This window comes from Heliangelus exortis, chromosome 5, assembly GCF_036169615.1.
Source record: "Heliangelus exortis chromosome 5, bHelExo1.hap1, whole genome shotgun sequence".
Classification (NCBI taxonomy): domain Eukaryota; kingdom Metazoa; phylum Chordata; class Aves; order Apodiformes; family Trochilidae; genus Heliangelus; species Heliangelus exortis.
Genome location: NC_092426.1, coordinates 20,153,385 through 20,178,843, shown reverse-complemented (window position 1 = coordinate 20,178,843; position 25,459 = coordinate 20,153,385). Strand labels below are relative to the sequence as shown.

General features: G+C 33.1%; 1 protein-coding gene across 4 annotated transcripts in view; it reads right to left on the bottom strand.

Annotated features, from left to right (window-relative positions):
- Window positions 1-25,459, bottom strand: part of CEP128 (centrosomal protein 128) — a 118,139-nt gene that overhangs the window by 51,904 nt on the left and 40,776 nt on the right. For all 4 annotated transcript variants that reach the window (XM_071745836.1, XM_071745835.1, XM_071745838.1 and 1 more), the window contains exons 14-18: window positions 21,019-21,669; window positions 17,512-17,676; window positions 14,206-14,382; window positions 11,756-11,815; window positions 9,524-9,716 (exon numbers count right to left, since the gene is read on the bottom strand). In XM_071745836.1, the coding sequence (XP_071601937.1) occupies window positions 9,524-9,716; window positions 11,756-11,815; window positions 14,206-14,382; window positions 17,512-17,676; window positions 21,019-21,669 (1,246 nt within the window). The remainder of the gene's footprint in view (window positions 1-9,523; window positions 9,717-11,755; window positions 11,816-14,205; window positions 14,383-17,511; window positions 17,677-21,018; window positions 21,670-25,459) is intronic.

Here is a 25,459-nt window from a genome sequence, read left to right as displayed (position 1 = left end):
GTACAAAAATCTGCAGCGTAACAATTCTAGTAAATTTTTCAGAGAAACAACATTAACTACATAGATTTAAGGAAAAAAAGATCACCTACACTCTAAAAGAAGAAAGAATATTAAGCATTTAAGTAAGGTATGATATTAAGCATTTAAGTTAGCCATTGCTTCTCATGCTCAAGGATATAAAAATAAACAGATTTTTTTTTCCCAACCTAACAAACTGAATAGCAACACCAGAGCTTCATTTTTCTCTCGTGCAGTGGAGTATATGCCATTTTCAAGTGACACTTGACTTTTTATTTCTGATTAATCTAATTCCTAGAGACTGGTCACAACAAAACCAAACTTAAACTGCTGTTTTCAATAAGTAAAGAGGTAAGAGTGTATTAGTTTCAGAATGGAGATGACATGGAGAAATTAATATCCTGTTCGAGCAGTATAAAGAAATTTTATTTGTTACACAGACATTGTAAATCTTTTTATGAGGTTGAAAAGAGCTGAAAATGAGTTATGTTTATTATAGAATTTCTTATCCCATTCTCCCAATACTACACAATTTCTACAGGTAGAGACATTCAATTAACATTTAGCAAAGTGGCAAAATGACTGTCAAAATGCCACTGTAAATGGGACACCACATTGTATATTCTACACACTTAGTTCTTGTACCAATTTACATCACAGTTGTGTGTCTGTTCAGTCTCAAAGTGCAAGGAAACAACTGAAGTTTGCAAAGCTGATAAAATATTTTATAGTATTTTTATGAGAAATGCCTCTTGAAGCGCACTTTATAATGTATATTGTCAAACAGAAACCTACAAACAGGCTTTCAATAGTTGGGGCATCATGTCATAAGTTAGTAATAAACGCACAACAGTGTCAGGAATGGAGAGGTACCAAAAAAGTAGCAAATATGCTTCACAGGATGTGCCCCTGAAGGGTAGAGCTGTCATGAGACATAGGTTAAAATGTGCATTCATCTCCTCATGGCTCTCCAGAACTCTCTACAGAAAACAAGTGTGCTCAGTGTTGAAAACTTGCACTGTTTCTAAGATTATTATATCCATTAACAAACCTAATAAATGCCTAGATTTCTCTGCAACTGTGGTTTTTTTATGTTTCATTAGACAAAATACAATGACAGCAAATTAAAGATCCTGAACCTATAAACTAGCTCTAAAATAATGTTTTGCAGTGTCAAAATATGGTTCTAAACTTTTTAAGAAAAAAAGAAAATAAGAGTCATTTTTCTTTTCAGAAACTCTCATGCTTCATATGGAAATGTGTATCCTTTTCAGTGGATTCTATATTTTTTCTCCTTTAGCTAGTATAATTTAACTTTGCTACAACTATACCTTTTTGCTGTAAGCATATTTATTTCAAAAGGACTTATTGTAAGCACAGGCACCAGACTTTTCTGCTGTATCACAATCTACAGAATTAACCACAAAGCCAAAATAGAACTCACTGTCAAATTTTGTTTTGAGAGTAGGCTTTTAAATTTATCATGACATTCTCTGAATATATCAAGCTTCTGACTGCATCTTTTCCAGCCCTTTTCTTTACACATAGTATAATGTCAGAGTGCAACACACAATTGTGCTTCTCCTATACTCATTTGTTTCTCAAAGTGCATCTCTCCCAAAGGAATTCTATATCCATTACTGAGATTTTTTTTCCGTTAAATAAGAACTTCGACTTTGCAGATGGAAATGTTTTTCCATACACACAAAATTAAAACATTCCTTTCAGAAACTGCTGTTCCTAGAGCTTCAAATGAATCAAGAAAGGACCATTTTATGGGCAAGTCCTCAGAAAGACAGATGGCTGAGTTATATACTTCAAACATACATTGATGCAGTGTGTACTTATGCATGAAGTACACATATAAGTCAATCAATGCAAAAGTATAAAGGCAAAAGGATAAAAATTACACAAAAACTATGTTGACCTTATCTTAATATATAATAGACCCAGACAAGAAAATTCTGTGGCTCTCTTTGTCCACAACAAAGAAGATTTTACATAAAAGTATCTATTATTTCAAGTGGATTTTTAACAAATTATAGAGACACTTTTCTTTTTTGGGAATAACACTTCATAGATTTTTGTTCTAAGAATTGATACAGTATGACCTGTATAGTTAATTTTCTTGCCTTGCTTGAAGCAAAAGGCAAAATCCTTTACAACATTTTTTACTACAAAACCTGCAAAGCATTTAAAAGTAGCAGTCACTGTTTGCAAAACAAAAACCAAGGAGGCCCAGACAAAATAATAAAGGAAACAAAAGCTGAAGTTCAGATACAGCTGAAGGCATTATCTTGAAGATGCTAATCAGAGCAATATGTTCATTAAATTGCTTAGAACCTGGCAATTTGTCATATTTTAAATACTAGAAGGAAAACAATGCTAGCAGGATAATTAACTGCTTATTTCATTTAATCTTCATATAGAAGAAAAAAAAAAAAAAAAAGCTTATTTTCCTCTTTTCAAGAAATGACTTGTAATGAAATGTCAATAATTAAAACTATTTTATCGTACACAGACCAGGAGCTGGTTTTGCTGGTGACTTAAGCTAGTGAAACAGAAGTGAAATTTCATTTCTCCAAAGATACAATATTATTAGCACCCACTTTAGGAAAAAACAGGCATGTCAGCTGAAAGGATATAAAAGCTGTTAATATATCTATGAACTACACTGAAATACATATTCCAATATGGCCTGATAAATTCTAGGCAAACACATAACATTATTTCTAATTTTGAAAGACCTCAAATACTTTTAAGTTTCAAAAGCCTTATTATATTAAAAATCTTAAGTAGTAAGTTTTTTTTTTTTAATTTCTAGTCAAGTTTCCAACATTTCTATTTTAGACTAAAATTACTTTAATTATGGCAATAGGGGAGAGACGATAAAACTCTTGGGTCAGTTGAATTTCTTCTAAGACAGAATACTATTTAATTAAACAGGAATCCTACTTGATACAGTTTCCTGGGAATGTTATTTCTATCTAATGAAGACTTAGTGAAATATAGCATGTTTCTATTATGTACTTCTCAGGAATACATTAAATTCAAGACATAAGCTTGGAAGTGGAGCTTGCCTTGCCTGAGCTTTTTGTTGGGTTTTCTTGGTTCGTTGCTTTTGGGCTTGGTTTGCTTAGGCTTTTTTGGTTGGCTGGTTGGCTTTTTAATAGTTATAAATCAGTGATACTGATTTGGCATGGAAATACTATATAACATGAAAGTGTGACAATGCCTTCCATGCTAAGTCATGGAGTTCTGGTAAAGTTGCACAGATGCTGAAAAGATTCTCTTTATTATGTAGTGTTAAAGCAGTGTTATGGTATAACTGTGATTACTATTACTCTCCTATGCCATCATTTCAATAGCTGTAAAAAATCCAAAAACCAATAGGTCTTAGAACACAGGTCTTGGTTTAAAAAAAATAGTAGTAATTCACGACAAGAATAAAAAATTAAATAATAGACTCTACCTATTTAATAAACAATAAATCCTCACTCCCCAGGTTATTTTGTTAATTTTGGTTTAGTTTCCTGTATGTACTGGTAAACCAAAAGGTTAAGCTAATAAAATCAGTCTCTTATTGTTAGTGTGCATTATAAACTCAGCAATTTAATGTTCAAGGAAATATCATGCTTTTTAAACTAAAAATCTGTATAGAAGTTTCACAAAAGCATTTAAAGTATTTGATTCATAAAGACAGAAAAAAAATATAAAGGAAGTCTTAAAAACATCTTAGCTACAGTTTGATCTCATCTCTTACCTTCATTTTTTCACAATGGCAGCCATATTTTTATGAATGCATAAAAAGATAATGACAAACAGAAACAGTTTGATAAAACACTAGGTTATTAAAGCAATGCATCTCCAGACTGATATTCCAGTTTTCCTTATAAATAACACAGGGTTAGATTTCCAAATGATTTGGGCTTATGTCCATTCCTCTAAGATTCTGAATGCAGGTTCATTTTGGCAAAGTTTAAAATAACTTTGAAGTCCTCCCTCCTCCTTCCCCCATCTCGTTAAAAAAACCAAACGTTATTTAAAGGGAAAGAACATTATTATGCATAAATTAATTATTTGAATAGTAACTGTATTTCAGCTTTATGCATTTTGAAGCTTACTATCAAAAACATGTATTATGGAGATTCTCTTATATGCTTAAAAATAATTTTCTGTGTCAGTAAGAAATGACCTTAAAATTTCTTGTGATGTTTCTTGCTGCCACAGAAAGGACTGTGTTGTCACACAAGAACAATATGAAGTAATATATGAAAAAAAGAAAAAATAATGGGAAAAATAGGAAAAGCTGGAAGGGCAGAACAAGGCTTAAAATTATATCCAAAACATTGATGTAATTCACTATGAAATGAAACACAGCAGTTTATAATAGAAAGATTTTGCAATACCATGCTTATCACTGGTTCCTAGTTTTCCACTTGCCTTTCTCAGTTCAAACAACTGATACTGCTCAGTGACAGTGGTTTTTTTCAGTTAGTGTACTGTACCACCTCTGTATTTTTAACTTTAACACCTTCTTTTTTAGTGTTCCTGGTTCAAAAAAACCTGGATTTACTAGCTTTGGAATTAAAAAAAGAATATAATTTGGAAGCTAAGATTTTGTCAAAGCAAAGTCTTACCTACTTTTCAAATGTACATTAATATAAAAGGCTCTTTGAATCTACATTTTCCACAGCAGATAAATTTTAAAAGCCTGAACAAATCTAACTAAAAAAAAATAATCCCCCAAAACAGAAATAAATTGTTCTCCTGCTTCAGAGAACATTTACTTACCAAAAATTTTTAAACGTACTTGATTTACCTTCACAAGTGAAACTATTATCTAGCTGTTTGGTATTAACAGAACTTTTTGTTGTGGAAATAAAAATGCGAGTATAGAAAGCATCTTGACTATGTTTTCCTAAGAGGTTCTACTCTTTGTAAAAAGAGAGAGCTGATACTTTCTTTTGACTAAACCAAATACTAGCTAAAGCAAACCTGTCTGTAAAGCCAATAGGTGTTCCCAGGGTCAAATATAGACTTTCACTGAATTACAAATAAGCTTTTCAGACTACATTTTCTGGCTAGACCATTTAGAATGAGAAATTTGGGCCAGGTTTTGGGTGCAGTTCAGGAAGACAGTATTTTTACTACTTTCAAAAATTTCTCTGTAACATGATAAATATTCCCACGATTTGAACTAATTCTGAAATATCTGTAAGAAGATATTGTCATGCTCAATGATTGCAGAATGCACGTGAAACTTAGTTAAGAAACTAAAATTTGTATCTTTTACTTTCTCATATCTTGTCCACTTTGTTAAAGTATTCCATACTTAGTGCAGGGTTATTAAAATCAATTTGATGAGATCAAAATCACTTCAAAAGGAGAAAAGGACAATATTTATTTTTATTTTCATTGAAGTTACTTATTGAAATATCCCATTGGTTAAAATGCTCGATAAGTAGTTTGTGTAGGTACTGAACTGTATCCAAAGTCCAAATCTGAAAACCTGAAATCAGAACCCAAATACTCTTCATTTCTTGGACATTTAAAAATATTGCTAGTCTTCTGCATTTCTCAGGTCTCAAGGATGGTACTCTTACTGAGAAGGGAAGACAACTGCAGCCTGTCATATATAGTTTGGTGTTTAAAAGATAAGAGTGAATGGCCTTTAAAGTAAGCCCATTCTGCCTTCATTCTGTAAGAACTTCCTTTTTTTTAATCTTTAAGTAATAAAAGCAAGCGACTATTCTGTCTCATTAATTTAAATTTTCTATTATTTTGCTACAGTGCTTTCTCCTTCCCACTTAAAACTTTGCTGTTAGCCACGTTTTCCTTTTTTTTCCCTGGGAGAGGAGCTTTTCCAGTTTTCCTGTCCAAGCCATTGTCATTTTTACATTAAACTAATTACATGATTACATTCTACTAGCTGCATCATAATTAAACCTGGGTTTTTCATTTGGTATGTAAGAGTATAAAAAAAATTAAGACATATTTTGTCTTGCAAGTTTTTTTAAGAAGGAAAATAAATACATTAAACACAAAGGTATCACATAATAATTAGCAGCACTCAGAAATCACATTAACAAACATTCATTCTATTATTTCCCTACTTTCTACTGCTTTAAATGCATAACTGATCTGGGGAAACAAGGGACATAGCTTTCAAATTAAAAAGAACTATCTATGTTGACATGACTGAAACAAGACAATTAAACTCATCTGTAGATTGTAAGTCCATTATTCCTGCATACACTGTCACATGTACTGTCATTTAATTCAGTAGCACAGGAAAATGGTATTGAATATCAAGTCAATCTGCTTATTTCTTAGAGCATTATCAGAAAGGTCTCAGTACTTTGTTCAGTGTTTGTGTTATCACAAATTTTGATTCTCGGTTCAAATTCAAAATTGATATAAAAAGTGGTAAAAATAAACAAAACATAAAATTTTCTTCTTTTGCCATCAGGCAAATGAAATTAAATGATCCCAAGGTTAGACTGCTTCCTTTATGTAGCCACAAAGCTACCAAATTTAATAAGGCTCAGATTTTATTTTCATACTCCTAACTCTTCATACTAAACTCACTCATGAAGAAGAGTCTACAGACCAACATCTCTTACAGAGGACTAACTATCCCTTTCAATAATCACATCTTTGTCACTCAGAATAGCACATTCCATACTCTATATTAACAGTTTTTACATTTAAATATCACATTTATATTTGTTATTTCTGATGCAGTCCTATGTTGAACGCTAGGTGACAGCCGTACTAGTGTCTTCTACATCTGATTTAGTAACTACCATCTATCTTATCAAATGAATGAAGTAAATTTGGCTCAGATTATCTGTGGTAAATCTTATATTTTCCTGCCTCTAATTACGCATTGAGTTAATGTTCATTCTAAAGTCTCAAATATTTTTAAGCATAGAGGACCTACTGCTGGCAGGCCTGTGACACCACAGCAGCTAAAGCTAAATAAATACACTGGTATTGGGCTAAATCATAACTCCATCTGTATCCATAAATATGTTGACTATCATATCAGAACAGATTAGAATGTGAAGAAGCTAATCATAAATTTGCCCACATGAAAACTATGCTTAACTGTGTAGGTAATTAATTTGCATTGTAAATGGAAGTACCTGATTCCGTCCACAAAAAAAAAAACAAAACCAAAACAAAAAAACACTACCTTGTGTGACCAGGTTTCAAATTATACCTCATTAAAACCCACCAATAGCCATAAAAGTTACCTACATTCAGCTGCTACTATCTTCATACCAATGTGGCTCTGGATCCTCAGTGTGTGCAGCATCCTGTCATCTTTTTGTCAGATCTATTTCTCATGCTGTAATTGGTGAAATTTTTAAGCATGCTTACAGTTTTGTGTCATATGGAAAATTTTAAACAACTGTATCTCTCTTACTTCACTTTTCTTACCTACTTTTTACCAGCATTCACTTCTAGAAGTAGACAGAAGAGAACAGAATTTAATTAAATTTACAGAAATTGTCATACGACAAGTAACAAATAGATCTGAGCATATTTGTAGGAAACAATGGAATGGCCTTTATAAATATAAAGGATGAGATTACATATTGGTTATTATGAATAGGACTTTTTTCAGGTTAACAATTTCCCACAATATCTGAACTATTGAAACTCAAATGCAGGCTGTGAATTTTCCCACAAAGCCTAAATCAAATTAGGTACAATAGAGTTAACAATTAAATAAGATTTGCTTTATTGTCTATGCTACTACATTAAAAAATAAATAGGCCTCAGGGAAATCATCTTAGGAGATAATTATTCAGTCAAAGTACACTAAAACACTATTAGTATTATATCAGGGTCTTGACGCTATCATTTTAAACAAATGAAGGGTAACAATAGAAACATTCAGGCTTGAAAGATCAAAGCACTTCTTTCAAAGTTCTTTGCAAGTGGAGGAAGAAAATCTTGACAGGATCTAACTATTCTTGTAAGACAAATAACCTGCATTGTTCCATAAAATATTTACAGCAATGCTTTTATTTGTTATTATTCTTTTGCTTTTTGGTTTTTTTAAATATTTCACAAAACAGTTTTGATATGAAAGTAAGCTACCAGAAGCTGTAGCTACACTTACTTAGAAGTTCTCATCTAACATGAGACAGCATCCTTCTATCTAAATACAAAATGATATCTAATTTATCTGCTGATAAAATTATTAAAGAGAGTACTTATCCTAACAAAAAAAAAAAAAAAATAGCCCATCATTATCAGTATTAATGAATGAATGGTCACAAAAAAGCTTTCAAAGAATACACAAGAAAAGAAAACCTGAGAGGTGACAACTTCTTTGGGGAAACTGAGGCAACAGAATACAATGAAAAACCATTCCATGCACAGTGAGGAATGCAACTACAACTCTAACTGATTACACAAAAAAAATGCAAATCAAATGACAAGTGAGCCATATTTATAGACTATATCAACCAAAATGCTCATATCCATCATGAATTAGTCAGCATAAGTGCACAATTTCTCAGCAACTTTCCAAGCACTTAATAAAATCCACACACAAAGTATTGATTTCTGACAGCAGAAATTCTGATTTTAAGGATGAAAATAAAGATGTACTGTAAATTGTTTAAGTTTCCAAGTTAGCTATACTGCTCTGGTTCTACTAGAAATGAGCTTGTACACAGAGGAAAAGCAGAATGATGAAAGAGGGAGATCTTCCTAAGACTCTGCAATAAGAAGCTCATGATGAGCTGTTTCTCTACCCCTAAAAGCATTCTGCTCAAAGTCAATCTTCAAGAAATTTTGAAACACTGAACTACAAGTACCTCAGCTGAGACTTAAAAATGGCTATTGGCTGGGGATACCTCTACCAGAACTTTCTACAGAACAGTAAAATTTGATTAGTATTGCCCCTTTCATGACAAGCATGGATGCTAGTACCAAGCCTGACACACAACACCCCAGAGTAAGATTTACAAGTCAAGAGAGGAAGAAAACTATGTTTATGTGGTATTACATAACTAATGCCATTAATTCAAATTAGAACCAAAGCTTGTCTTACTCTATTTTGCAAAACGGAAGTAGGGATGAGAAGAAAATTTGCCAAAGTTCTTTGAACATACAATTTAAGGAAACGAGAGTAAGTGCACAGATGTGGGCTCTTTTTTCTTTTTCTTGTGAACTTATTTCTCTTTGTCCAGGTCATGGAATGTCTCAGATGGTACAGCTGAAAATTAACTTCTATATCCACTGCCTATTTTGCCAACTCGTGTTATTCAGCTATTGTACTGGGTCAAAACATAGCTGATTATATTTGCCTTTTTTTGTCCACAAGGGAAAACAAAACAAAAAAACCCCTAAAACTGTTTTCTTGGTGATTACAAGCACATTTCCAAATTAGAATATATCTGAATGTGCCATAGAATTATAATCAGTAGAAACTTGAAATTCTTCCTCTCTTTTATCAATAAAAATGGAACCAGGGACATACCTCTTTTTTCTCTGTGAACATCTTCCAAAAGCTTTTCTTGCTTTTTTATCTGTTTAAAGAGAGACTGATGTTCAGCCTCCTTCATTTGTGTAAAGTGCTCGAGCTGTTTTCGGCTCTGCAGTAAGTAGCATCGCAGCTTTTTTTCCTTATTTTCTCTCTCCTTTACCTCCTCGCACAGCCACTGGAGCTTAGTCTACATTAAAAAATACAAGATAATAAAAAGAATATAATGAAAATAAGAGGATATCTGTTAACTGATCAAATTATCTTTGGCGTCACAGATTACTTATTTCTCCCTATTACTGAATAACAATCATAAAGGAGTACATTCAGCTATATTAAGAGGACATATGTTGACTTTCAGAGTCTCAAAAGACATATTTTGGCTGACATTTGTATGTGAAGCAGCAATACACAATATTTTTAATTGGAAGCATGAATTTTCTACAGTAAGCATAGAAATTCACATTTAATTAGCATATATAGATATACCAAAAATACTTAATTTCAAAATACCACTCTATAATGTGCATTGAAGGAATGTAAAGCATTTACCCATTTTAAAAAAACCTGACATCAATCCTTTTTGTCAAGCAGGGGCTCAAATTTAAGGTTCATACAGAGGAAAAAGTCAATATAGTAAATGTAAAAGTAGTAAAAGATAATAATTTCACTGCCTATTTAAAACAAAAAAGGGGACAGTTTTTAAGTATTCATTCCCATTAGTAGATAAAGAAACTTAGGTAAGAAATGTATGTAAATGATTACTAAGTGCTCTTGGAAAAGTCTTTTTAATAAGATGCCAATTTCACTTTTTTAAATGAAGAAAATACTTCCTGCATGACAGTTCTCCTTTCATTCTGATCTAATCTCTGTTATCAATAGCAGCAATCTTTCTTGGCCTACAATCTTCCACAGACCATAAATCACCAATAACCTTCATGCAGAGAGCTGCATTTTTTTTAAGGAAGCTCTTCTGGAGATTTGACATTTTTACATGAAAAAAAGAAAAAAAAAGCAGCATGTCTTCTACAGTTTCTTGTGATCTATTTTAATCAGGAGATAATGACTCACAGAATTACAGAATTGTCATGGTTGGAAAAGACCTCTAAGATCACCACGTTCAAGACAAATATATCACCCTTCCCTAAATATAACTAAATAAATCAATAAATATACAAGCACACATATCACCATGCCCACTAGATCATGTTTCGAAATGCCTCATATATACAGTTTTTTAATACCTCCAAGAATGGTGACTCAGCCAACCTCCCTGAGCATAGTGTTTGAGTACTTGACTACTCTTTTGGTAAAGAAATTCCTCCTAATATCTAGTCTAAACCTATGGTGCAACTATTTTCTCTAGTCTTACTATTATTCATTTAAGAGGCCAGCACTCATCTCCCTACAACCTCTCCCCTTAGCCTCTTCTTCTCCAAACTAAACACACCCAACTCCCTCAGCCTCTCCACATAAGGCTTGTTCCCCAGACCCTTCACCAGCTTGGATGCCCTTCTCTGAACTCACTCCAGCAACTGAATGCCTTTCTTGTAATGAGGGACCCTGAAATGAACCAGTGCTCGAGGTGCAGTCTCACCAGTGCCAGTACAAGGGCACCATCACTTCCCTTCTCCTGCTGGCCACACTATTCCTGATACAAGCCAGGATGCTGCTTGCCTTTCTTTTAAAAGATCCTGGGTAAGAAATATGTTCATGCCTGGGGAAAGCTGCAAAATGAAAGGCAAGGGTTATAAGCTACCATTCATCACTCTGACGTTTTCAAGCATGCGTGCACCCACGTTATAGGATTCAAAAGCTTCAGACAACAGGGGCAGTTCATTTTCCAATAATTTATATTTAGTAAATAATAGCCTTATTTAAAATAATGTCTTGTCTTGTTATAAACCTGTAAGAGAAACTTAACATGTTGAGTATGTTCTCGTGGTATTTTTGTCTCAAAATAATTGAATAAGATCTAAAGGCTTTCATTGCAGTTACTTCAATGCATTTTCTGTAAAAACAGTATTTCTACTGTTACTGACAGTAAAAGTTGCAAAATTATTCCATCACTTGAAACTAGAGTCTGGAAATATCAGAAATGTTGCCAATTAATGTTTTTGTATTTTTCCTTTTCCTCTCCAAGTGCCTTTTAAACACACTTTTAAGCGAATGACTATACATGTTGGACATTAGCTTATTCAGCAGATTTTCAAGAGGTTTCAACATCACCTTTGTTTCTGCTAGCCAGCGATGAGGATCATTCAGCACCACTGGTGTAAGTGAGATTGCCTACAAAATAATAGGGAAGAAAGACAGACATAAAAAACAGAATTAGACACAGTAAGTAGGAGATTTCCCACATACTGGAAATCCATCAAATAAATACTCTGTTAAAAATCCAGTCAGAAATCATACGTGTCAATGGTTTAATAGAACTATTTAAAAATAAATTAGTCCCATTTAAAGGCAAATTATGCACACTCACCGTTAAAAATTCTGTTTGAAGGTGCAGCTGAAGTTGCAAAAAAATTTCTAATTTGAATCTATAGATTTTTATAATGATGCATTTCAAACATCCCCAGAAAATGGGGAAAATGTCTCTTCATCAAGGTGTATATTCTCAGTTTGAAACTCTATGCCCTTTTTTTAAAAAAAATTTAATATTTCCAATACAATGAGACTCTACCTTAAAATTAAAATTTCTTAAGAAAAGGCCAACTTCAAAGTTATTCAGCTGTTTTCTCCTTCATTCTACAGAACAGCAGTAGCTGCATACAAACCAGGAGTACTGGAACCTATTGTTGTTATTCACTAAACTGCTATCAGTATATCTACAGAAATGCTTTGTGCAACATAAATTCTTACCAAAAAGTAAAAAAGGACAAATCCCTAAATTCTGCTCCATGATGATGGTCATAGTGTTTTAATGAAAAAGACAAATCACTTGTTTTGAATATTTGATAAGCACAAAAAAGAAATTTATAATCTTCACTAAGTGGATAAGAAAAAAACTTGTGCTGGAATACTTCAATAATTCACAGAATGAAAGATATTCTCTAATTTAAAGGTTGGGGGAAATTGTTAGTGTGTTTTTAATTCACCAACATTTTGCAATTCAGTGAGTCTTTATGTACTTTTTCAGTCCTGGCCCAATAATTTTTCTAACTAGCATATTTCTTTAAGAGGTATTTATAGAGGCTGTTTTAATTACACTGAGACCAAAGATGTGTAAACAGCACCACCTAATAATGTACTTACTCATGTTATAAGAGCAAATTATCACCACAGAGAGACACAACAGAAAAGGAATGCTTTAGCATGTTGACCATGACTTCACAAAGCAATGCATACCTTAAAGTTGTGACTCCCATGGCAGGAAGCCTCATTCTGTGCAACCACATTCAAAGTAGGAAATATTCAGCTCATTAAGCATGACTGGTTTAGTTATTGCAAGCATAAGATTTCTTAGAATAAAAGACTGGAAAAATAAATCTGAACAACACAGGTGGAACTCTTTGCTTAGAACACCAGTATGCAATGATTATAAAAAATTCCAACACATTTCCTCAGGAAATGTAATTCCTGATGTTTAAGTTCTCTGAATACAACTATTTATGCAATAAATTCCTCATTGGTCACCTCAGCTGCAGTGGCAACGTTTTCCTGAAATAAAGAACTTGTCTAAAACCTGTTAGAAACTTTGGTAATATCTAAAATACAGAGAACTGCATTGTCTTACCTTTTTAATAACTAAAAAAAAACTTCAGACCAGGCATCACAAAACTGTGTAACCTTTGTTTTCACATTAGCTATCTATTCAAAAACTCAGAATCAAATCTGGTTTAAGTTTGTCAGAGATAAATAATTAAAGGAAGTTAAGTAAGGAGAACCGTAAAAACAGGACTAAGCAAAACATGTGATATAAGTACCCACAATGCCAGTGAGTATGACAACAAGGTGAGTCAGACTATTTTTTTCTTTATTTTCAGCTGTGTAAAATGTTGATTTAAGAGGATTAGTCATGAAGAATCATCTGGAGGTAGGAAGATAGGGCTCTGTCCCTGGGGAACAATTAAGAACACTCTAGAAAAAAGGTAATAGGCTTGCAGATAAAGTAAAAGGGAGGGGGAGGAAAGAGTTAAATCAAGCTAAAAGTTTCCTAAAACTCTGAGTCTCAATTTTCTGAATAGAAGAACCTCCTCCACAAAAGACAAGGTTATAAGCTCTTTCCACTTTCAGCATTACTTCTCTACTTGAAAAACCAAAAGCTTTAAAATTAATTCCTAATAAAACTCTTGTTTAACTTTTCCCTGATTTTAAAAGCCTTTAGGTCTTACTTATGGATTTTTCCACCTCTAGGAAGATGGCCTAGGAAGACCCAGGGAAACTGATCTCAAAATTCTGGCTGGTCATTTCACAGAAGCAAATAAAAGGAGAACTATTTCTCAGAAAAAAAGACAAAACAAAGCAGTAACAATTATCACATGGACAGTTCTTCATAGTGTGCCATTCCAATACCTAACAAAGTGCATGCATACCAGCTAAATATCTATAATCCTATTGTCCATAAATTATCTATCCCAGTTAAGTGGTAAGTGACAACAATGCATACAAATTCTGCTACAAACATTCATCAGGAAATTAATAAAAGCTGCAGCATACTCAAAACTTAGAATTACTTTGAATTTCTCCATGGAGTCCCGAGAAAAAATTTCACAAGCAGCATCAATTTCACTTCCTATCATAGTGAGAATGGATTCCTGTTCCATTTCTAAGTGATGCAGCTGATCCTTAAACTGCAGTCTGGCCTCATCCATCCTTCTCAAATGATCTTCTTCATTGCTGATCTGTTTATCCTGGAGTGACAGAGGAAAAACAAAACAAATTATTGCACTGATAATATTCATACATGATTAGTGATGTATCTTATAATCACACTCTACTCACTCATGCTGTGAGTTCAGCTCCTTGCCAAGGAAAATAATACCTTCTAAAAGTTCCTTTCTTGATTCTCCTTTTTCTCCTGCAAATCATTTATGAAGAAAGTGCTACCAAAACCCAACAACCACAGAGCCTATTTTCAGAGTAAAAACCAGACATTCCATCATAATTCTCTTTTTCACCACCAGAAAGACAGCTTGCAACAAATACTGCCTTATCTTTTCCACTGAACCAGTTACAGGCATGTCATCTCTGTCACCACAAAAGACCCCTGAAGGAAACCTTTATTGTCAGTCTGTGTTCTGAAAGGAAAATATTCAAAGAGTACCTTGTAGGACAGTGACTGGCACTGAGGAAAGCATTTTATGTTATCAACCAGTGTCAGAAAGGTCATTCAGTATGTTATAAGTTTTTAACATTTAGATTCTCTTCCTGTCATAGAACCACCATGTAAACGAGAACCTTATATTGAATTATGTATTGTAACCAATATAACAAAATTATCTGGTGAGAACTGAAATTGGTTCACATCTGTCTGCTGCTGAGATAAGGAGGATGTAATGTAGCAAAGGGTAAACACTTTAACAGGCACATGTCAGTATGTGCACTGATAATGGTGAGGAAAGTAAGAATAGTAAAGTTGAAAATGTATTAATTATGGACCTCCACAGTAACAAGGTACAAATGTTTAAATTGTACTTATTGGAAATCATCACCATACTGCTTTCAAGACACACCATGTGGAGCTAGATAATTTCAAACATTCAAGTTCTGCAAATAGGATAAACATGGAATTAGAAAATCATTTATGCTGGAAGATTCTTACCATCATCGAGTCCAACCATTAACCTAGGCACAGAAGAGTCCACCACTAAATCATGTCCCTAAGTGCCATGTCTATACATCTTTTAAATTCCTCCAGTCATGGAGGAGGCAGCATGTTCAAGAGCCTGAGAACACCTGCAGTAAAAAAAAATTTTGTTCCTAAGATGCTATCTAAACCTTCCCTGGCACAGCTTGTGGCCAATTTCTCTTGTCACTTGCTAGCTGGGAGAAGAGACTGACACCTCACTACAATCTCCTTTAAGGATGTAACACATTTATGAGTGTTACATCTGTTAGCAAAATGGGTGGGTTTTGTAAGATAGGTGAACTTCAAATGAGAAAAAGCCACAACTGATAAAGACTGTGATTTATTCATTTAATTTGTACAAAAGTACTTCAATTAGACTATAAACCATATCTTCCTAATATTACCTTCCTAATATTACCTCTTACCTTGGAGTAATCCTGCAGATTACTGCAGGACACTATGTACACTCCTCCAAACAAATTTCCTTAAAATTAGAGATTAGAGCAATAAAACCACAACCCTGAAAAAGCACATTTTGAATTTTCATTCAAGGTACTTTTTATTAGTCTAACAAGTTGAGTTTATAAACCACTCTCTGTTAGTTTAACAAGCTAAGAGAAATTTTCTCATTCTATATTAAAAAAAAAAAAAAAAAAAGAAAAAAAAAGAAAAAAACCCTAACAATTTTGCTCAGGGCTGCTAGTCACAGCATAGAGTCATTATCCTGAAAATGTAATTAGGATAAGTGGCATGATAAAAGAAACCAGTAACACATCCAAATAATCACTTCACCTACAATAGAAAAATGCCCATGAAATTTTAAGTTCATTTATAAGCACTGATCATTTATAACAAGAAAATAGAAGTTCAAAATCAAACTGAAAAACCTAAAAAGCCACAAGGGATCTACAATATCCATGGGCCTCTACTGGGATTTGAATAGTCTGAAACTATTAAGCTAATGAATAATTAGCTATCTGATGAGTACCCAGTGGTTGATGTGAAATGAATGAACACACCTCTTTTACAAAGTTAATATAAACATCTATTAAAAAAACTTCTTTCACAAGGATGAGAAATTATTACATCAGAAGAGCAAGAACCTTCTAGCTAGAGGCTAAGATATCAAATTTTTAAAAATTAGGATATCATTAAAAAATTGTAAGCCATTTCCTGCAGGATGCACAATTTTTCTTTGGTTTTTTTTTTTTTTCTTTTTCTTGAACTTTAATCTATGAAATCAAATTTTTCAAAGATAAAAACCATATTTTTCAATGTTTTCTTAATGTGAATAACTCAAATACTGACAGCTATGTGCTTTACGCTGGAGAATGTGAAAGTACATTCCTGCACAGAAATACTTATCTGAAGTCAAATTTCTCTTTCTGCAACGTTATGAGATATAAAATGGGCACAACATAAAATGCATTCATGTTGAAAAAACATTAAAAAAACAATATTGTAGAAAATCAGTGTTAAAAATGGGAATCCTGGAAAAAAAAAAGCAGACCTCAAGAATGCAGAAAGAAAAGTTATAAAATAAAATTCTTCAGCAACTCTGTATTTATCACTAGATTCTTTTAAAAGAAAGCCTGACAACTCTAGGTTGAGGCTGAAAATTAATATTTTATATTAAATTTTAATAACCAGAAGATTAAGCAATGAGAAGGGCTGGCAGACAGCATCCATCTCTAGAAATACAATGCTAGCATGAGAAAGGGATGTGAATTTCTTGCCCATTTTAAGTACTCCAGCAGAATATAATTTTCATCAAGTTATTTGGAATTTCTTTCACAATGCTTAGATTGCTTATCTTCTTCAAATGAGCTATCAGTTATTCATAATTGCACTACAACTTTAAGAAAATGTGAATAAAAAGAAAATAGAAGTGTTTGGTTTAACACTTGTTAGTTACCTATATTAGAAACAGGGCAGGCATCAGGGATTATATTCCTACTCCTAAGGAGTATTAGCAAATCTTTGGAGTGATACAGTTCATGACACAGCCAAAGCACATTTGCCTTCTTTGACTTATACAGAAACTGGGTACTCCAGTATGACTAAGTATATTTTTTCATATATACATGTATTTTTATTTTAACATTACCATATATTCCTACAATTCATCATTTATTCTAGTTATCTATCAGCAGACAGACTGTTGAATCATTGTTAAAACCAGTAGGTTTACCTTTTTTTCCAATTCTTGTTTAACAAACTCACATTTCCGCCTGAGTTTTATATTTTCTTCTTCATTTTGGCTTAATTCTTCTGTTAATTTATCACATTCAATTTTTATCTTCTCCAGTTGTTGACACTGAGTTTTGACTATGTTTTTCTCTTCTACAAGTTCCATCTGATGGTAATGGGAAAAAAGATTACAAAGTCACTAGATGTATTATTTCAAAACATTCCCAGGACTGTAGAGTTTCAGATCCATGGAACAAGGATAATTCTATTTAATATTTCAGTTATATAAAGTGCAATCACTTATCTGAACATGGAAAATGGGTACTACAGAGCTGTAGAACCATACAATGTTTGAAAAGCAGTAAACAGAAGTCTCAGATTCTCCATTTCAGCTCTGCTACTCTCATCAGCTTACATCACTTTAAGAAGCCCAGTATTTATGCAAATTTTCCATTACTGAAATAATTTGGAATCAGAAAGCCTAAATCTATCATTTAATTGCAGAACCTAATACTAAACGTATCTGGAGGGAAACAACAGCAAAGCTCTGCTATTTCTAATTTCTAAAATTGTGTGGGTTTACTGCTATTTATGTTATTCATGCTATTAAATGCACTGCAGAGAAAAATTAAGCATTTAAAAGGCTTGAAAGCCCTAAATAGATGAGTGAGTAAAGTATATTGGTTTCCATTGGAAAAGATAACTGACTGAAACTGATAGATTCTATAAATTCTCTAGAATATAAAAAGAAATGCAGAAAAAAAAAAAGAAAAAACCACAAAGGAAAGAAATTACACACATAATATGCAAAACCAGCTTCGTATTAGATTAACTGTGGGATGCAGTTACACACAAAAATAAAACTGCATAGTAAATTACTTCCTGAGGAAAAGCAGAAATTCTGTTTTCTCAATTACAATATAACTTTTATGGGGAGGTAGGATAAGGAGAAAAATTTTACGAGTTAATTTAGACACCAGAACTAACATAGTACAAAAGCTCCTCTGAAGGACAAATCAGAGAAAGATCTTTGGTGTCCTAAGTCCACAAGGACTCAGGGACACAAAGACAAGCATGCAATGTCTAAAACATTTCCTGTGAACACCCTTATAAAACCAATTGTTCAGTGGATGCTAAAGGTAATTGAATTACAAAGTCTATGCAGATGGAGGTAAACCAGGAACCAAATTCCTCATTTGTCTGACTTTTGAGACACAATGAAGGAAGTTATTTTTTATTAATTTCCAGTATGGACAAGGCAGATATAATCATAATTTAATTAACTGGATTGAACCCATTTTCCACATTTGATAATCATCAGAAAAAAAAAGCACTCCATCCACTTGGTATATGTAAAGAAAACAATTAAAAAAGAAATACACAAAAAATATACAACTTTATATGTACAGATATTGCTCTATATATTATCATAAATTAAGGATTCATACTTCAAAGTACTGTCCAGTATGAAGGAATTTTCATTTTTTTAAAGCAAATGAGGGCACATAGTAAAATTAAGGGACAGATTCAGAGATTCTAAATACATAGTTGATTTAAGATCATTAAGCAAACCACTTAATTTCCTATGTCTAGTTTATATACCATTTTAAATAATGAAAAAATAGAGAGACATTGGCTGAGAATTCTTTGGGAGGATCTAGCAGAAACAGAATTATAAGATTAAGCATCATAATCTCAGTACATTGAATACTGAGATTAAGAAGGATTAAGATCCTTCTCAACACTGACATCAGTGATTTTTTTTCTGGTTCTGCTGCAACACACAATATTCCTACAGTACTTCCCCTACCATCCCAAAAAACTCTTAACTACCTTAAATTTTTTCAATCCAGTGAAGCACTACAGAAAGCCAGGTAAAAGTGCAGCAGAAAGGAGTCAAGAGAACAGTAAGGATCAAAAGTCAGGTTTTTTCACAATCTATGCAGCAGCTGGTCATGTAAGCACAGGATTCTACATTCCTGGTTACCTGAAAGTAACTTAGCAAAATTGTCCTCTAGTTAAGGCTAAAGCTTTGAGTCTTAACAAATGTGTTAAAAATTCCCTTTAAAGTCTGTTTAGGTACAACAAGCAGTACCAATATCAAGGTTTTCACTATAAAACTGAACATTCCAAAGAAAAAGAACATAGTCACAATTAACTCACATAAATTCTTAATTTCAATGTCATTGTCAAGGAAGAAAACCAAAACATATATGGAAAGATCATTTAAATAAATCTAGACACATTACAAATTAATTCCCCAATGTTAAGCACTGCTGTCAAAATATTTTAATGATCTCTCCACTAATAATCATATAGATTTTTTTCTTACTATCTTCATTAAATGCTTTATGTGTTGCCAAGAATTACTGCCAATCATTATGTCATGAATTATACATTAAATAACTAAGTATCCTTTTCTAAGTCACGTCAATTCATAATTGCAAAAACATGGAAAATATACATTTTTAAGCTAGTTGCATATTTGTGAGAAGAGAGGAAATAAAGCTTATGATACTTGTGAGGAAGTAGATCATGAGTCACTTAAGCTTTGATTAAGGATTTATAGATTTTTATGGTTAAATTGATAGTATTTTCACACGAGCAAATTTCTAATTTGATGGGACTGAGCTGGCAAGTATATTTATAGTATTTCAGAAGGGCACTCAAAATATGTTGGTAATTTAAAAGCTATCTTGAAAAATATTGCTTCCTCTAGTATGAATATGCAGATTATTATTAGGACATATAAAATTATATCATATATACATATGCATATAAAACCATGTAATCAAAATTGCTTCACTAAAAGAGCAATGTGTAGCTTACACAGCTGTTGAGATCAAACTGTGCAGCTTAAACCGCTTCAACTTTTCAATTTTCTTCAGGGCACTTAAAGCCACTAAAATGCTTGTTTTCTTTCCAATGCAATAACCTTGAATCAGAAGCAGATTATGTAAACTGAAGACATTAGCTTGTTTCTTCGTGAATAAAATGCTATATTTTATGATTTACTGTATGAACCTAGTCAATTTTCCAAGAAATTGTACAGAAATTAGAAAGTCTAAAACACTTTGAAATAGAACTATCAAAATTAACCTTAACAAGTGTTACACATTATCACTATTAAATGAAGTTCCAAATGTGTTTCTGAATAAAATTACAGTATTTCTGCATCATGCAATTTAAACTTTTACAAAAATGCATCATTCCTGAAATACTGCTATGACAAAAATGATAAAAACTGCAGTTGAAGAAGAAATAATATTAAAACAATACAGCTTCACATACATATTTCACTTCTTTTGATCTTAGAAAAGCTTTTGAACTAAAACAGTTTGGTACATTTTTCACCCTGAAGCTTTAAACTCTTTTGATGACCTGCAATAAAATGGACATTAAATTATTTTAAGACCACGCTTTATTAATTTCATTTCTCAATAGGAGAGAAGGGGGGAAAAAAGGAAAAAATAAAAACTTTGGCACTGGAATTCTTCAGAATAAGTACCTTTAGCATTCTAATCTGAGAGTCTGCATCATCCTTTTCTTCTTTAAGAAGTTTCATGAGCTCTTGAACATTTCGTTCATGTTTGATTTTAACATTTTGTAACTCTGTCCTAAGATCTGCCAACTCCTGTTGGTGAACTTCTCTTTCCATCTTCAGCTGCCTGTTAGCTGAAGTCATCTCTTCATGCTTAGATTCCTGCTGTTTCTGGAGATCTGAGAGGCTCTTATGTAATTCCTTTTTGATTTTCTCCTCTTCTGCTATTCTGTTTGTTAGTTCCACACGTACAGAACTTAAGTTTTTTACATCTGCTTGCATTTCTAAGAGTCTCTCTTGGTCTTTTTTATGGATCAAGTTAGTAGTTGCAAGTTCTGTTTCCAAGTGTTCCTTTTCAGCTTGCATTTGACTTTGTAGAAAGACTTGCTTTTTCAACTCATTCTCCAATTTGTTTACAGTACTTTGAACTTCTTTCATCTCTTCTTCAAGAGCTACCTGGTGAGACTTCATTTCATTCAGTTTTACCTCTTTGCAGTGAAGTAGTTCTTCCTGCTGGGCTCTCTTTGTAAGCACATCATTTAGCTCTTTCTGAAGGTTTTCTATTTGGTGTATAGCAGAGAGAAGTTGACTTTTGAGGTCATCCTTTTCTTTGAGGACCTAGGAAAGAAGAAAAATAAATCCAGTGTTGCCTAAAGTACTTTAAAAAAATTTTGGAAGGATGTTCTTAAACATTCTAATGTCTAAGGAATGCTTAGTGCACTTTTCTGTGAAAATAAAGAAATTTTGCTTGTTATGAATGCAGTTCAAATGTATTCAGTGTTTCTTTAAATTTAGACACAGAACTTCTGCAAACTGAAATGTCCTTAAATTCTCTAGCCTTCTCATTTGAGCCAATTTTGGTTAATCCCCTGTTGTCTCATCCTCTTTGAAGATGGAGATGGATTTCTCTGCTAGTTCCCTCAAAGGGCAAGATGGAGGAAATGAGGCAATATACCAATACACATAAATATAGAAAGGACTATTGGTTATGCACAGCTTACCTATAGATCCAATTCATAGGCTGCCTTGTTCTGCTTATTTTCTAAAATATTACATATGAAGTATACCAAACTTTAGTTATTTTTAGCATTTAATTGTTTTAAAAATGTAATTCTTTTAAAATTTATTTTCTTTTAATCAAGCCACAGTAGATGAATGAATAGCAATTAAAAGCCAGTTTCACTCACGCATCAAAGCCAAGCAAGTCTTCACTTTAAGAATAAAAATCTGTTATGTTTAATAAAAATTCCAGTTCTCCTGAGGACTCTAAAGGGCTGAGATTTTTCCAGTATTGATAAATTTCAAGATAAAAAAAATTCTAGAAAATGCACTAAAGGAAAGGAAAAATTTGTACTGCAAGTATATATGTTACTAAATAATACACACCATTCCCGATTCTGACTTATTTTGTTATAATTTAATTCTTAAACATTCTATTTAAAATAAGGAATTTCAGTACATCTATCTTAAGTCACACACAGCTTCTCCAAAAAAAAATTATAAAGGGACAAAACAAGATTTTTATGATGTATCACAAACTACAGAATTTTTTAAGCTGGCCTAAATAAATGTTATACTGAAATTTACTCACTATTTCCACTAATTCTACAAACAGTAAACATTTTTAAAGATATAGCTATATTACTTGAAATACTCTAAGTCTGTAAAGGCTAAGAGGTAAAAAATAGTGAAAATTTTTAATTACATCAAGAATATGCAATGCAAACCAAAATACAAAAATAAATATCAAATCAAGGATATGGAGTAATGACTATCGTGTTTCTTCTGAAAAAGTATCAGTTTTTCAAACTTCCTAAAACTGTCTTGTATTTCTACTTACATGATTTGGATAAGCAAACGAAATACAATTTAAAAAAAAAAATCCATTAGTAATTTGCTCTGAGTTTAAGTGTTTTCTACACTCCATACTTAGAAGTACTATTGAAAAGACCCAAGATGTTAGATTCCCACTGTCAACCAACATAAGGGTGCCAGGAGCACAGAGCCAGGCTCTTCTCAGTGACGACCAATGATAGGACAAGGAGTAACAGGTCCAAGTTGGAGCATAGGAGGTTCTGTGTAAATGTCAGAACTTTCACTGTGAGTGTGACAGAGCACTGGAACAGGCTGCCCAGTGAGGTTGTGAAGTCTCCTTGTCTGAAGGCATTCAAAACCCACCTGGATACATTCCTGTGTGACTGGGTGACCCTGCTCTGGCAGGGGGGGTTGGACTTGATGATCTCTCAAGGTCCCTTCTAACCCCTAACATTCTGTGATTCTGTGATAAAGGATAACCTCATAGGTAATTTAAACAAATTATACTAATAAATGCAAAATAATGAAACCTAAGCAATCTTTCTATAGCACTTCCACTGCCTGCAAGTATTTGGAACTTTGTAATTTTGATTGAATTTTGAAAATTTGCCATCAAGCCTTTGAAGCCCTACAACAGAATGCAAAGACAACAGATTGCAATGTTATTTATTTTGGAGAGTTTTGTCTCAAATGAAAATTGTCTGTATATTTCAAAGCTTATAAAGTTCTGTTCATCTAGGTGCCTGAAGCTTATCACAAATCTGGATTGATTATATCCCTGTGCCATCTACAACTTTGTACTGATAACATGAAATATTGTTTCTTTCCTTTCCTCTCCACAACGACAAAGGGTTTATTTGATATTACATATCCTTCAATAAAGGGATTTTCTTCAGCAGTGACACTTCTTTCAAACATGTTGGCAAGATGCTGACGATTTAAACATAAGAACAAATACTGACAGTACATCTTAAATGAAGCCTAAACCAAAGGGACAGCATTTAGCATTTTTATGCATTTGCCACATACAAAAAAAGGTTAAACCCACGTCAAGGAACCTTATGTAACAAAGGAAATTTTAATGTGGACAGCACTATCCATTGACATCACAGAAGACCCTTCCATTCATTTACATGAAAAATATCTTAAGAGCCTTTTGGGACTCCATGTGCTTGTTATTCACAATTCTCTCTCCTCTAATTTTTGCTTCTCATTTGCCTTTATGGGAGATAGATATCATTTCTAAAGTACTAAGGTTTTCTTACTTTCCTTAACACCTCTCTTTACCTAGGCAAGACATGACAAACTTCTTAAATGTTTGCAAAACTAATTTCCTCAGACAACTGTTAAGGGTAAACAATTAAATATTCCTAAGGAATGATTGTTGGAGCATGGGTAGAGCAAATAAAAAATAAGGAACATGCTAGGTAGCTCAGGAGAGAAACAGCAAGCCTAGAAATCACAGCTCTGATATTTTAAAGTTTATTAATTTCAATTCAGTATTAGTCCCATTGGAGCTTCTCTATGCTTTGGCCATGCTCCTACATTCATGTACCAGTCTCAGAACAGGTTGCTGGATCAGAAACAAGACAGACTAAGTACAAGACTTCCCATACTTCACACCATATACCCCTTGAAAACTACAATCTTCTAGGAGAACAAAGCAGGAGAGGATGGCAAGGAGCCATCTTAAGCCCATCAGATTTTTTAATTTAATTTAAACTGCATGCATGTCACTAGAAAATAATTGAAGAGAGGTGAGGGAAGCCCTATAGAAACAAAAGTTGGCCATGTAATATAAAACTGCAGCAGCAGAGCAGATAAATTAAGATGATAGCTCACAGCGTGAAGCTTAGTACTGTACCAGACACTACAGAGGCAGGCACCTTCTGACACAACAACTGGAAAATACAAAGAGCCAAAGACTCATTACAAACAGAATCATGATTTCCATTACTAGTCCAAAATGGGACAATCAACATTAGCACTGATGCGAATGCTTGCATTTAAAAGCACTGACAGGTGTAGAAAAAGTCATGGAATTCTGCTAAGTCAGGAAAAAAAATCCAATGTTTTTTTCCTGAGAAAATTTTCAGTAGGAGGAAGAGAAGAAGAAAATCCCAGAAAGATTACACGATCAAATTGCAAATGGATTTTTTCAAATAAAAATTCTGAAAAAATAAGGCAGAGCCCGAATGCATGAAAAGTATTTAAAAGTTACAAAAATGTAAGAAGCACAAAGGACTCTTCATCCAGATGAATGAAAAGAGCTAGGACTGTATAGCAGGTGTTAGCAGAACCTCCATCCCAAGTGCACATCAGAATGCCTTTTTTTCTAAAATGTCAGAGCATTCTCAAACAAAAAAATATCTGTTTTTCTGCTTCCAAACATCAAATCCAAACTGAGTTGCAGTGCGTAAGATGCTTCAGAACCTGTAGTCTTTACTGGCAATAAAAGATGTCATTACAAAGCCTAGAGTGTGAAAAAAGCTCAAATATAGAATGGAATTAAAAATAGCTGTACCAATAGCATTATGATCTGCTAGCAATCTCACTTACATGGCGAAAGCAAACACCTGCTTCCAAAGATGTG